The sequence below is a fragment of the Trichechus manatus genome, unplaced genomic scaffold (genome assembly GCF_000243295.1).
Source record: "Trichechus manatus latirostris isolate Lorelei unplaced genomic scaffold, TriManLat1.0 scaffold00059, whole genome shotgun sequence".
NCBI lineage: Eukaryota > Metazoa > Chordata > Mammalia > Sirenia > Trichechidae > Trichechus > Trichechus manatus.
Genome location: NW_004443995.1, coordinates 12,563,684 through 12,578,229, shown reverse-complemented (window position 1 = coordinate 12,578,229; position 14,546 = coordinate 12,563,684). Strand labels below are relative to the sequence as shown.

Here is a 14,546-nt window from a genome sequence, read left to right as displayed (position 1 = left end):
TTTTAAAAATTATAAAAGTAATGCAAAATAATGGTTAAAAAAAGTAACACAAAAGCTATAAACTGAAAAATACTATTTCTCCGTATCTATCATTCTTCTCCTAACCCCAAGTCCTTTCCACTCTTCTGTGGTAATTACTCTTAACAGTTTCTTACATATCTGTTGAGAAATTATTTATGCATATTCAAGCATATTATGTGCACGTAAAATGTACATCCTGTCTTTTAAACATAATACGGTCGTGTCATGTAAGTTGTCTGCAGCCAGTTGTTTTTTATTTTATTTTTAACCAAACAATGTTTCTTGGACATCTTTTCAAATAAATTCCTACAGGTCTCCTTCATTCTTTTTAATGGCTGTGGAGTTTTCATCATCTATCTGTTCCATGGTTTGTTTCACCAGCTCCCTATCTATGGACGTGGAACTTGTTTTCAGCTCCTTAGGCTGCAAAGCACATCTTTGTCCACATACCTTAGTGTGCTTGCTTGAGTCTGTTTGTAGGTTAAATCAAGTGACATGGTCACTGGAAGTGGACGGTGAAGAAGAGGTAATAATGAAAAACAACACGGCAGATACAGTCAGTTCCTGCCCTTCCTTTGCCCCACATTATAACCTTGCCTTTACTACTTCGATGTCTGACTTCCAACTGCCAGCATCTGCATAGATGTGGTAAGGGCCTTCTCTGGCCACTGAAGCCTGCTTTGCCGACTTGTGTGACAGACGTGAGTGCTGCAGAAGGAACTTCCTGAGAGCAACCTTAACCAAATGACTGACTGCATAAATACCCCAGCTCTCTCACCCTTCAGATGTCTGGGTGGGGCAAATGGTTACATGCTCAGCTACTAACTGAAATGTTGGTGGTACGAACCCAGTCAGAGGTGCCTTGGAAGAAAAACCTGGTGATCTGCTTCTGAAAGTTCAAAGCCTTGAGAACCCTATGGAGCAGATCTACTCTGCACACTTGGGGTTGCCAGGAGTTGAAACTGACTCCATGGCAACTGTTGTTTGTTTGGTTTGTTTCTCACCCTTCAGGTAGGGTAACTCTCAGGTGTGTGTCCTACATTGTTTCCCAGTGAAATTAACCTCCAGATGTCCACAGTGGTAACTTGTTTGATAATGTATCCTTAATTAGCTGCCTTCTTTTTCCTGCTTCACTTCCCCAGCCCTCTGCCAGTGTTTTCAGGGCTTGCCTTCTAAAAACACAAAACAAAAACAACTAATTGCACTCAAATCTTCCTCTCAGGATCTGCTTCTGGGAGAACGCAAACAGTCTTGAACTTCTGGTTTGTTCAGTGATGGGAAGATTATGATGGTGCTATTCACTAAGGTGGAAAAAACAGGACAGAGAGGAGGGCTTTAATTTATTTTTTGTTTTTGTTTTTTTGGAGAGAGGTGTGAGAAAAGTCCACCACCCATCCGGCAGCTTGTTGTACTGTGGTGGTTTGAGTGTTGCTATGATGTTGGAAGCTATGCCGCCGATATTGCAAATACCAGTAGGGTCACCCACGGTGAACAAGTTTCAGCAGAGCTTCCAGACTAAGACAGACCAGGAAGAAAGGCATGGCAATCTACTTTCAAAAATTAGCCAATGAAAATCTTATGGATCACAACAGAACAGCATCGAACAAGATGGCACAGGACTGAGCAAGGCGTCATTCTCTTGTGCATGGGGTCGCCATGAATGGGAGTTGACTGGACGGCAACTAGCAACAACATGGGGAAAGTGGGAGGTGGGGAGAAAGAAGAGTTCAGTGTGGGACCTGACGAATTTAAACAGCTCGAGGGACGTTTATGTGGAAATGTCTTACTCGAACACCTGGAACCTAATATCATTATGTAAATGCAAAGATAGACCACCCTTTTGTGCTGCTAGTCAGTATCTTTCTTTGCTGGATAATAAACTGATAACAGAAAAGGTTAAGTGTCTTACTAAAGGAAACACACTGAGTGAGGGAGAATAACAACAACTAAATGAAGCCTCTATATGTATTCCCACAACTACATCAAAAAAGTGTTAGGGTGTGATGTGGGGGGGTGTCTTTCTTAACGCAGAGAGGCATTCATTTGGCCTACAGATGGGAATACAAATGGATTTGTTTGAATGAAAATAAATGGTCTAGTCTGCGAGCAGAATGACTTTTCTTTTTTTCTACCCTGGTTACCTCAGGGCAGTTGCTGCCCTGAGAAGGAATAAACACAAAGAAGAAATTGCATGAAATGAGAATATGTACTTTTGATAGCAAAGCAACGGCAGAACATATGGTATATATAGAAGAGGCCTTGCAGATTGAATTAGCCAGTGCCAAACTGAAGCTAGGGTCACTCCACTGCAATTTTCAAACAAATACTCTCCATCATCCATTACACATACTCAAGACTTCGGCCTTTTATGACATCGCTCATTCTCAAGGCATCTAAATAGTCTTTGTAAAAGTAAAAACACAACCACAGGCACTGCTGAGGCCTTAGAAATGGTGTTCAGCGTATTTTAAGTGACTCTGTCCACATTTGCTCTGCTCAGAGGGCACCACTCAGCCCAAGGCCAAAAAGTGGCCGCAGCCCCAGGGGTAGACTCTGCCTGAGAAACAAAGTCCTTGAACTGGGTTTTAAAAAGGGCTTTTGGATTTTACCATTTCCCCAAAGTACAAACATGAAAGTGTTGATGATTACCTTTAATCCCAAGTGATTCAACCCATGTGTCATATGGACAGATGGGAGGAGCCTGGCCAAAAGCCATCTACTTTCTCTGCCTTTGTGGCCTTCTATAGATGTCTCAGGTGAGGCATCTAAACAGATAAACATTTCTCCCTTGCAAGGGTTGTTGTTGTTGTTGCTGCCGTCAGACTGGCCCCCAACTCATGGAGACCCCATGCATGGCCAGATCAGACTGTTGCAATCCATAGGGTTTACATGGGCTGATTTTTGGAAGCAGATAGCCAGGTCTTTCTTCCCAGTCTGTCTTAGTTAGGAAGCCCCGCTGAAACCTGTTCAGCATCGCAGCAACAACACCCAAGCCTCCACTGATGGGTGGTGGCTGCGTTTGAGGTGGACTGGCTGGGAATCTAATCTGGGGCTCCCACATGAAGTCAAGAATTCTATCACTGAACCATCATTACCTCCTTGCAAGGGTTACCACTCTTAAAAAAAAGTGTGCCTGGATTTAATTTATAAAGATTTAGCATGTGAACCCCACTTCTACTGTTCTGTAGAGACCCAGTTAGTTATATTTTTGAGAAGGGCTAAATTGAACACAAAGCTGACAGTGCGTAATGCAAGAACTTTCTTTACAAAGATTTTTTAATGGAGTATACAGCTTTCCTTTGGACTATACCTACACTTAAGGCCAAACTAGGCTGGTGAGGGACAGATGGGGCTAGTTGTGAGTACACAATTTTTAGTCTCAAATAACATGATCTGGATCAGGAAAATCCATAAAGATGAAACGTCTTCTCCCTAGTAATCAGCTGGACAGACTATAACTTACCTACAGCAAGTACATAAAGTAATGCTACGGGAAGAGTGGAATAGTTTTCAAATTTGAAACACAATAGGCAGAAGACACGTCAACCTACAGGTCATGTAGCTCAGGGCAAAATGTTTGTGCTACAAATGGAAACATTTCTGCAAACTAAAAGCTGTATACTGAGAGCCTACTGCCATCATCGTCACTGTCACAGTCCAGTGGGAATGTACACTCATGCTGATGGCCTGCAGGTGACCACTTGGGGGCAAGACCCACTTATTTGTGAATAAGCCAAATAGCCCTGAAAAACGCAGAATACTGTAATAAGTCTACGGCTTGATCAATTTTCAAAAGTTCCATATACATGCAGTCTGCACCCAGATAAAAAAATAGAAAATTCTGGTTTCCTAGAAGCCCCTCTTAATGCCCCTGCCAGTTACTAAAACCAGTTGCTGTGGAGTTGACTCTGACTCATGGTGACCCCATGTGTGTCAGAGGAGAACTGTGCTCCATAGGGTTTTCACTGGCTGATTTTTCAGAAGTAGACTGCCAGGCCTTTCTTCTGGGTCATCTTTGGACAGGCTCGAATGGGAGGTTAGCAGCAGAGTATGTTAACCATTTGTACCACCCAGGAACTCTGGCCAGTTACTGCCACCTTCTAACACTGTGTCTCTCAAGAATTACATATGGTGATTTGTCCCTTCTTCATCTCATTGGGGCTGACAGCATTTTAGAAGTGTAGCCCCTACACTAGACTCTAATTGCTCCCTGTACCAAAGTACAGGACTGGGTGGTACAAGTGATTAATGTGTCCCACTGCTAACCGAAGGTTGGAGGTTTGATTCCACCCAGAGGCACCTTGGGAAAAAAGGCCTCCCATTCTACTTCTGAAAAATCAACATTGAAAATCCTATGGAGTGCCGTTCTACCCTGACACATACGGGGTTGCCATGAGCCAGAATCAACCATACGGCAACTGGTGTGATAACTGTTAGCTTCCTCCTGTGTACAGAGTTGAATCTGTTTCATCAAAAAGGAGTTTAACTGACAAAATGATACATACCAACACCCAATGTTCTATTGTTTATCTATGACTTAGTCTGAGTTTAAAAAGCATCTATTGTGTTTGAGAAAGGATTGATGAAAACACTTTGCTGTAATCCAGGATAGCTTTGTATGTCTCTCTCTCGAGGCATGAGTTGGGAAGTCTTAACATAAATGAAGGTGACATGTACCCATTAGGACATATCTTTTAAGCCAACTGTCTTAAAGACATAATTTGTATCTGGCCCTCAGCATGGCAGGCTAGGAGTTAGTTGCTGGCAGCCCTGTAATGCAGGGTGTCATTTATTTAGATTTCAGAAAAGTATATGACGTGGTACCACTTGTATTAGATTGAAGGGGAGAAACAGAGAGGAGAAAATGGATCAAGAATTGGCCCAGGGACAAAGCAGACAATTCCAAACCAGTCTTTTTGACACCAAATTCTGATTGTCTTACTGAGTCCTAAAAGGAACTAAATTTTCCCCATGCTGGCCAAAAGTAGCTTGTCTTTGTGAGGAGTGCTGATATGTTTTCCCCTTGTTTATTATAAACAAAAACAAAAAAGAAGAAAAAAAGTTTTTTTTTTAAAGCAAGTTAGCAAATAATGAGCGTAGGAATTAACAAATAAAATTGCTAATGGGTTTTATGTCTTCTAACTCCAAGCTCAATCTGAAATAAAACAGAAACGCTGGTGACTCCAAACAATATGGAAGAATTCCATGGAGACCCACATTTTCCTTCACACATGCTCTGGCTGTGTTTTTGTTTTTTGGCTTAATACAGAACAAACATATTGTGACTTCAAAATCATAATAAAACAGAATTGAAGGTCCACATTGTTTATAAGCGGTGCTGAGACATAAATTCTTCTCTTACTAGCCTTTGCTTACAGAAAGACCCCGGGAAAACATGCACTGCAGGTACAACGGTACTGGTTCTACTCTTAATACAGAATCACCCTACCTGCCCTAAAACACACCTGACCTTAGAGTCTTTCTTCTATTATGGTAAATCTTTTACAAAGCGACAACTATAAATTAAACGAAGCATGTTAAGTTATACCAGGTCTGTAATTTCTATCTCCTCTATAACAGGAAGGTGCTTGTTATTTCTTTTGTGAAATCACCACCAGCAGCACCACTACCGAGGGTGCGCTCACTAATCTATTCATGGTTTTAAGGATACGCTGCCCCCACATCCCTCCAACAGAAGGTGACAGTAGCTTTTAACTCATCATTTTATTAAGGATCCCGGATATTATCCCTAAGACAATCGCAGCAGGTAAAAACGTTAGGTCTTTGCTTGTAAGCATTCTTTGGTTCTCAGAAAAGTCATCTAGAAACACTGGCAACAAGGGAGTCCAGGGTGCCATGAAGCTCTGTGTTGATTCTGTTTCTCTGGGAGGGTGGCAGCTATGTGTCTCAGATACCATCTGCTGAAAGGCAAATGCCTCGTTAACTGTGCTGTTCTAGATTTCTTCACAGTCCACGTTTCTACTAATCTCTCCCCACTTCGCTATCCCCCTTCCTGCTTGCTTCATTCTCCAACAGGCCTGAAACACAATCTACCACGGCGAGTCTACCATGGACCCTCCTGGCCCAGGAGCTGTTAGGCCTTACCTGGTACTCTCACCTGGCACACCTCCTCTGCCCCATGGTCTCACTCCAGAGGCATTTGGAAGAAATTTTATCCCATCGATAGAAGATAAGTAAGTAGGTAGACACACCCACACACACACATACACACACACACACACACACACATACCACACACTCACATACACCTACCTGAAATATTGCAATGGGGTTTTCAACATTTGCAAGGGATTTCTTAGACTGGAACTAGATACATTAAATTCACTAAATCTGGTCTTTACTAATTGGGAATCTGAGATAATTATCTGGGCCGACATTTATCCTTGCATTATCTGTGGAAAGACAAGGTTTGCTAAATACATAAAAGAGCATGAATGATATTTATTTTGGAGGTAATGTTTAAACTATCTAAAAGAAGATTTCTAAGGACTCTGAGGCTTTCATTTATATACTAACAACTGTCATACTGACTGCAAATTATTTTTGACCTAGTCACTAAAGCCAGCTGTCACCTTTCCAGCTTCCCCATTCCTGCAGAGGCACTGTTATTCCCTAATACAAACAGCTTATAGTTAAGCTGGAAACCCCAGTGGTGTAGTGGTTAAGAGCTATGGCTGCTAACCAAAGGGTTGGCAGTTCAAATCCACCAGGTGCTCCTTGGAAACCCTATGGGGCAGCTCTACCCTATCCCATAGGGTCACTCTGAGTCGGAATCAACTTGACAGCAACGGGTTTGGTTTTTTTACAATAGCAAAGCTAGCGTGCCTGGTGGGATACAAAGGGTTAACACACTCGGCTGCTAACCAAAAGGCTGGAGGTTCAAGCCTACCCAGAGGCATTTTGGAAGAAAAGCCTACTGACCTACTTCTGAACTGACAAACCAGCCATTGAAGACCCTATGGAGCATCATTCCATTCTGACTCACGTGGGGTTGCCATGAGTTAGAACTGACTCAACAGCAAATGGTTAGGTTAGTTTTATAGCAAAGCTAACCAGTTGCCTCACCCCTAAGCCATTCAACTCACTCTTTGCTTCTCCTAGCCACACCCTCCTTTCCTCGCTAACCCAGGCTCTCCTTAACAATGCCACCCCAGAACTAGAGCATCCCTGCTGGGCTCCAGTTCCTTGTCCCAGTCCACTCCAAGAATTCAGCAATCTGCTTCCAATTTATCTTTCAAAATTTTCTCTAAGAATCCATGACTCTTTTACCCTAGAATGTTGAGATCCTCAACTCTAGCTTCAACTTCCTTGTTCCCACCACAGCTTTTAGCAGAGTCAATAAACCAAACCAAACCCGCTGCCGTCACGTCGATTCCAACTCATAGCAACCCTATAGGACAGAGCAGAACTGCCCCATAGGGTTTCCAAGGCTGAACTCTTTACGGAAGCAGACTGCCACATCTCTCTCCTGTGGTGCGGCTGGTAGGTTTGAACTGCTGACCTTCCAGTTAGTGGCTGAGTGCTTAACCACTGTGCCACCAGGGCTCCTTGAAGAGTCAGCGTAGGTCCACAATATCTATCTGAGACCTGTGGGACAAGATATGTTTTGGGATTCATAATTTTTCTAATTTTAGGAAGATAATACAGTGCATAAGACATATTTTACCTAACACTCCTAGGAGCCGGGGGCAGCACTTCATAATCAAGCACATTGACATTTCAGCCACAACATGTATGTATTTCACCCTTGGTGTAATAAATAAAGCCTATGAAGAGCTTCCCCATTAGGTTTTGCCACCAAATAATTTATCTTTAAGAATCTAGTTTGTACAGTTTTGTGGATTTCAGAGTTGTGGATAAGGGACTGTAGTAGGTATAAAATAGACATTTATCACTGTCCTACACGTGAAAGAAATAAGTTTTCCTTCAAAGCCTTGAAACTGGAAACTTTTGTTAATTCAGACTGGTCTTCTCTACAATTAGTCCAAATTATTGAGGCTTTCCTTACGGAATGTCTCTTCAGATTACAGGGAACTTCATGATCATAAGATTGTCCCTATCATTTTCCATTTTTCTAATTTTTAACTCCATTTCCAAAGCATTTTCAGCTTGCTTATTTTTCTTACAAGTCTCTGTTTAGCTCTTTACTTTGGTAAAATGTAAACAGTCATTTCGCTTATCCTCTGCCTAAAGATAGGCTTTATGGATGTTCAGTAGATTGGTTATCCTTTAGAGTGTTGGATTTACATTTTAAAAATCCCAGTTATGCTGACCCCTCAAAAATATAAGGGGTTAGCATTTAAACTCTCATGAGTTTATCTAATTTGTAGTATGAGCCTATCAAGCAAATCAGAAAACTTCCCTATGCACAGTAAAACACATACTGGTATCACTCTTTGTAGTCAAGTTCTAACTTGACCAATAAGCCCTTTCTTTAAATACAGCCGAACCAGACGCGAAGCCAGAAACACAGGGTTTGCACATACATCACGGGATGCGGGCCGTATGGGTCACAACACTCCGACAAGCAATTCCTAGACAGTTATTTTGACATTAGAAAGTCACAATCCATCAACTTAACAGCAGGGCAATAATTTTGGGACTAGGGAGATGGCTATTCAAAATGACACTGTGGGAAGTAAAAGGTAGTTCAAATAGCTCCAGTTTGAGTGAAGACATAAACTAGGCAGAATTTCTTTACACTTCTAGAGCCAGCTATTATGCAATGTGTTTTTGTGTAAGCATGTTATTTCTGATGTTTGAACAGAGGAGCCCTGCAAAGCTGAAAAGCATGCAGGTACCCGGACTCTTGGCCTGGATGTGTGGAGATGAGAAGAGAGGGTTTGCCATCACAGGACTAAAGAATAACAAGAGCTGTATTTTCCCCTCTGCTTGTCACACACCACCTCTAACAACCTGTGGTACCCCAAGACAATATTTCAGAAAGTGATACTTGACTCTTTCTTAACTGCAAAATAATCAGATCGCCAGACATCTGGGATCCAAGGCTCCCTGGGTCCATGGAGGACTCCTGGACTTTATTCTTGAAGGGGCTATGGAGCAACAACCTGGTATGGGCCCCTCCTGCACCATGCAGCCTGGGTCTCTCACTCTGCTCTCCAGGACAACTGCATGGGTATGGAGGCCACTGAGTGCTTCTGAAATTCAGTCAACAGATGGGAACAAAGGAACAACTAGCAGGAGGTTCCCCAGCTGCTAGATGGAGGTGAGGAGGGGAAGGGAGTGTGGGCTACAGTGCAGTAGTGGTTCTCAAATGTTCTCATTTCTCTATAACTCTGAGGGATGCCCATGATGTTGATAAGGGGAGAGCAAGCACATCTTTGCTTTAACCCTAGAAAGGAGAAAGGAAAAGAAGAATGGAGAAGAAATCATGAATTAGTGGTTGAGATGGCAAAAAGGAATGTCAGATGGTTACAAGCAGATACTAAGGCTAAGAAGAGAGATGAAATCTGGGTGGCAAGATTGTCCTGATGAGCTGTGTTGCTTCCATGGAAACCAATGTGGTCTCTGTGGTGGCCCACACCCAGCCAGGGTCACCGCCTTCCCTGCTGGGGACTCCTGCTCTCACCACTTCCCTCCCATACCTTCCCAGCTGCCTGCCTGAAATACTGACAGTGCGTACAGCAAATTATTTCCAGGTTCCACTTGGTTACTTTAAAGAAAAAGAAATTCACTGTACAGAGGAACTACCAGGAAGTAAAGAACAATAAGCTCCTAAAGCAAAGATGAAGAGGTTTATTACTGTCTACATTTTATTTCCATAAACTTTTGTGGCTGGTTAAAATGAGTTTTCTCCCTCTTTTCTTTTTTTTTTTTTTAAAGCTAGCTTTGCATGAAGAACTACAAAACACAGGCTGCAAGTATCTGAAAATTCACACATTTCAGAAAAGCAATTTTTAAGCCACTGATAGCAGAAGCAAAGTCAACAATGTTTCCATACCTGGAGCTGATATTCTTCCGTGAAGCACAGACTGGACAGGCAGCAGATCTTTTGAATTGGAGGTGAATGGTGATTGTCTAAAGGTATCTTCTGAAAAGAAAGGGCTGGGGGTGGGGGAGGAGGAGCGAGGTTTAGTAAATTAAAGTTATTTAAGATACCCAGAGCATCTGGCCCCAAATATATATACATACACAAATGCTGGATAAGGTATTTTAAGAAAATGGTGTTTAGAGAGTCTAAGATGAGAACGCTTAAAACGGAGAAAGAAAATATATTATATCAGACAAGTGCCATCTGTACATTTTGCCTATTGGTGTTATATTTAGGGTGAATATATGAAACACCATCTTTGAAACACTGTGAAATCCACAGACCAGGGCTGCAGAGCAGTACATTTCCCTTTTTCTCTATACTTCCTGTGGATATATGTTGAGCTCAACTGAAGACTGACCGAGGGGTCTGAACCACAAAGGGCCTGCCCGCGGGTCTTCCCAGCATGGTGATGGATTTGCCCCAGCTCACCCACATTCTGTCACCTGAGCCCTCAGGGACCCACAGCCCACATCAGAAGGGCAGCTGGCTGGAGTCAGGGACCATGAAACTGAAGGAAACAACTCACTGTCCCCATGGAAAGTGAGTTCGAGAATTGTCTCAGTTCTGAAGGAGCTAATGTCAGAAAACAGGGCTACCAGAAAGGACCCCAGGGAGCACCTTAGTTTACATGAAACCAAGGTCCTGACTTCGGTGAGCCTAAGCTCTCCTAGTGACACTCAGCTAGATTAGAACCAGGGACTCCAGCCACCCAGTCGGGGATATCTGCTAGTACCACTGCCACAGGGAACACAAAGGACCCAGATGTTTTTAATCAGAGGATGTGAGGATGTTAACACAATCACAGCATGCATCTTCCATGCCTCTGAAGTAAACTGTAAATAAGTACTGGGAATTTGAGAATACCTGAGTATCCATCTGAGTCCAACCTCGAATAATGGACAGCCCTATTTACTTACCAGGTGTCCCTGGTGGTGCAAACGGTTAATGTGCTCAGCTGCTAACCAAAAGATTGGAGATTTGGGTCTACCCGGAAGTGCCTCAGAAGAAAGGCCTGGCAATCTATTTCCAAAAAAATCAGTCACTGAAAACCGTACAGATGAGAGTTTTACTCTGACACACATGGGGTTGCCATGAGTTGAGCCAACTCAACAGCAACCGGTTTTATTTATTTACAACAGAAGGAGTTCAATTCCCACCCTGTCTGCAGCAAGGGAGAATGAAAAAAAACAAAGACACAAGGGAAAGATTAGTCCAAAGGACCAATGGACCACAACTACCGCAGCCTCCACCAGACTGAGTCCAGCACAGCTAGATGGTGCCCAGCTACCACCACGGACTACTCTGACAGGGATCATGATAGCGGGTCCCGGGCAGAGCTGGAGAAAAATGTAGAACAAAATTCAAACTCACACACAAAAAAGATCAGACTTACTGGTCTGGCAGAGACTGGAGAAACCATACTGGCAGAGTATGGCCCCCGGACATCCTTTTAACTTAGTAATGAAGTCACTCCTGAGGTTCACCCTTCAGCCAAAGATTAGACAGGCCCATAAAAAAAACAATAACACACGCAGTTGAACCATGTAAACGAGACTAAATGGGTACACACCAGCCCAGGGGCAAGGATGAGAAGGCAGGAGGGGACAGGAAAGCCGAATGAATGGAAATAGGGAACCCAAGGTCCAGAAGGGAAGAGGGCTGACACATCGTGGAGCTGGCAACCAATGTCACAAAACAATATGTGCATTAACTGTTTAACGAGAAACTAATTCGCTCTGTAAACCTTCACCGAAAGCACAATTTAAAAAAACAAAAAAGAATTTAATCAAGGGAACTGGGGACACAGACAGTAGAAGGTCCTTGGGAGCAGTAACCCAGCTCAGGAAGAACAGGAAGCCACCACCACCCTGAGGCTGGAGGGACAAAAGGAGGCATCAGCAGAGCCCTACGGGGGATACAGCTGCTGCAAGAGACAGAGAAAAAGGCGGAGAAATACCCCAGCTCCTCCTTCAGCCTCAACCCCTGATTTCCCACCAGGGCCTCTCAGTCACTGGCCAAACCTTCCCTAAAGTCCAGGAAATGCAGGCTGCACAGGTCAGCCCCCTGCAAAATGGAGCAGATCAGGGAAAGGAACGGATCTAAAGGCACACAAGCCTAGGGCTCCCACGACTGGTGTTGCTTTTCTAAGTATGCCTTTTCTAAACAGGCTATGGCTACGATTATTAAATATTAAAAAGGAAATATTAAGGTGAAAATAGAAGATGCATTTATTTTAAAAAAATAAAGTAAAACATATTGATAAACAATATAGTTTTACATAACTATTGGGCTAGATTTAATGCAGCTTTGTATGGCATGTTTTTTATTTATAGCTTAAGCACAAAACAATTTAAATAGGCTTAAACATTGAATTGGTTAGTAGGTGACAGGAGTGGGGAGAATGGAGGGGAGAGACATGTCCTTTAAAGCCAAACATGTCATAACCTGCAAGTGATACAAAACACTTCAAAGGATAAAGCAGTACAGCGTGGTGGCTAAGAATATGTGCTCCCTCGAGACTGGGCAGCACTGGGTTTAAATTCTAGCTCCACTACTTAGCAGCTATGTGACCTTGCACACGTTACTTAACATCTCTGAGCCTTCGTTTGTCTATGAAATAGGATGATAACAGTATCCACACCTTACAGAGGAGCTGTGAGGCTGGAATAAGATAGTCCAGTAATGAGCTTTGCAGAGTGCTGGGCACCTAGTAAATGCTCAGTAAATGTGAGCTACTTTTATTTATGTTTTATTTGAATTTCTAACTTAAAGGGGAGCATAAATTAATCAATTTTTCCTCATAGGTTGACAAAAACTGTAGGTTTCTTGTGTGGAATCCACTGCAAAAGGAAGGAAGAAAAGGTCAGCTTTGATTTTGAAGGGCTAGGTGACTGCTGGGGTGATAGGGTTAATCCCAACTCGTTCATTTAAAAACAAAACCAGAAACAACTATTTAGAACTGAAGAACTTTCATGGAGTTAGGAGCCTTGGAGGATTCCCAGCGAAACCCAGAGTGTAAGATTTCTCGACTCCCAGCTCATTAGCTCTGAAGCTTATAAACAAGGTGACAGAGACACCCTGTGTGTCTGAGGTGTCGCTCAGATGGGAAGCACAATGGTTTGCTCGAGGGCACAGGGTGAAGGTCAGACAATGAGCCCTCCTATTACCATGACTCCGGCTAGAGACATTACCCTCAAATCTGAGAGTCCGGGGAGCCCATGGAACAGTTTTGCCTGAAATTTGGAGACTCCCTTTTGGGGACGCCAAGAAGTTCAAAACGGGAGCCCTAAAGTGTGTCCAGAAATATCACTCTTTTTGTAACAAAGAAAGGTATGCACTACCGTTACTCCCTCATTCCTATAGCAAATGTTTATTGGCGTCCATAAGTATGGAGCATTTCCCGGACTTCTGGGAAGGTTTGGCCAATGGGAAGCACTGGAAACATAATGGCCAGCAAAGCCAGCTCTGGCTCTGTGATGGTTAATTTTATACGTCAACCTGGCTGGGCTATGGCGCCCAGTTGTTTGGTGAAATGCTTGTCTAGATGCTGTTATGAAGTAGCTACATTGATAAAATCAGTTGGCCTTAAGTAAAGAGGCCTCATTCAATCAGCTGGACGCCTAAGAGCAAAAAGAAGTCTTCCCTACGGTGTATTCTGCCTGCAGATTATAGTCATCTTGCCTTCACTCTTCTTCACTCTTCCTGTCATCTGACCTACGGATTTTAGGACAGAAGGAATCTCCAGCCTGTCACCTACAGATGGCAGGCTTGCCAGCTCCCCTACAATTCTGAGTCAGCTCCTTAAGTCTCTTTCTCTATATATACATATGTATATATATGTTTTTGGATGCCATCAAGTTGATTTCAACTCATAGTGACTCCATGTGACAGAGCACAACTGCCCCATAGAGTTTTCTTGGCTGCAGCAGATCGCCAGGTCTTTCTCACGGGGAGCTGCTGGGTAGGTTCATGCGTATGTATCTATCAATATGTATGTGTGTGTGTCTATCAACTATTGATCTGTTGATCTTTCTAGCTACCTTCCTACCTACTATTTCTCTTTCTCCCTCTATCTCACTGGTTCTGCTTCTCTAGAGAACCCTGACTAAGACAGATTCCAAATCTCAGGGTGCTCACAGTCCTGCGTGGGAGGTGTGGATGAACCCACTAATCAGGTCTGTAAAAGGGAACCAGATGCTGTGGAAGAGATATCTGACATGTTACAATGGGGTGTGGGGGAGGCAGCCCTGGCCAGGGAGGCCAGCAGCAGCTTTCCTGTAGAGGCAACAAGTGAGCTTAGACCTCAAGGTTACCAGGGTTGTCAGGGTTCCCAGGACCTGGGGAAGGTGTTCCCAGCACAGAGAGGACACAGCCAGTCTGGGAGCTGCAAGAAAGATCACTGTGGAGGGAGGGCGATGCGGCGGGGAGAGCAGGTGGGGCCACACTGTGC

At 43.4% G+C, this 14,546-nt stretch overlaps 1 protein-coding gene across 2 annotated transcripts in view; it reads right to left on the bottom strand.

The window, feature by feature from the left end:
• The window catches only part of ZNF827 (zinc finger protein 827), a 199,308-nt gene that overhangs the window by 54,138 nt on the left and 130,624 nt on the right, over positions 1-14,546 (bottom strand). For both annotated transcript variants that reach the window (XM_004378845.2, XM_012556243.1), the window contains exon 8: positions 10,004-10,107. In XM_004378845.2, the coding sequence (XP_004378902.1) occupies positions 10,004-10,107 (104 nt within the window). The remainder of the gene's footprint in view (positions 1-10,003; positions 10,108-14,546) is intronic.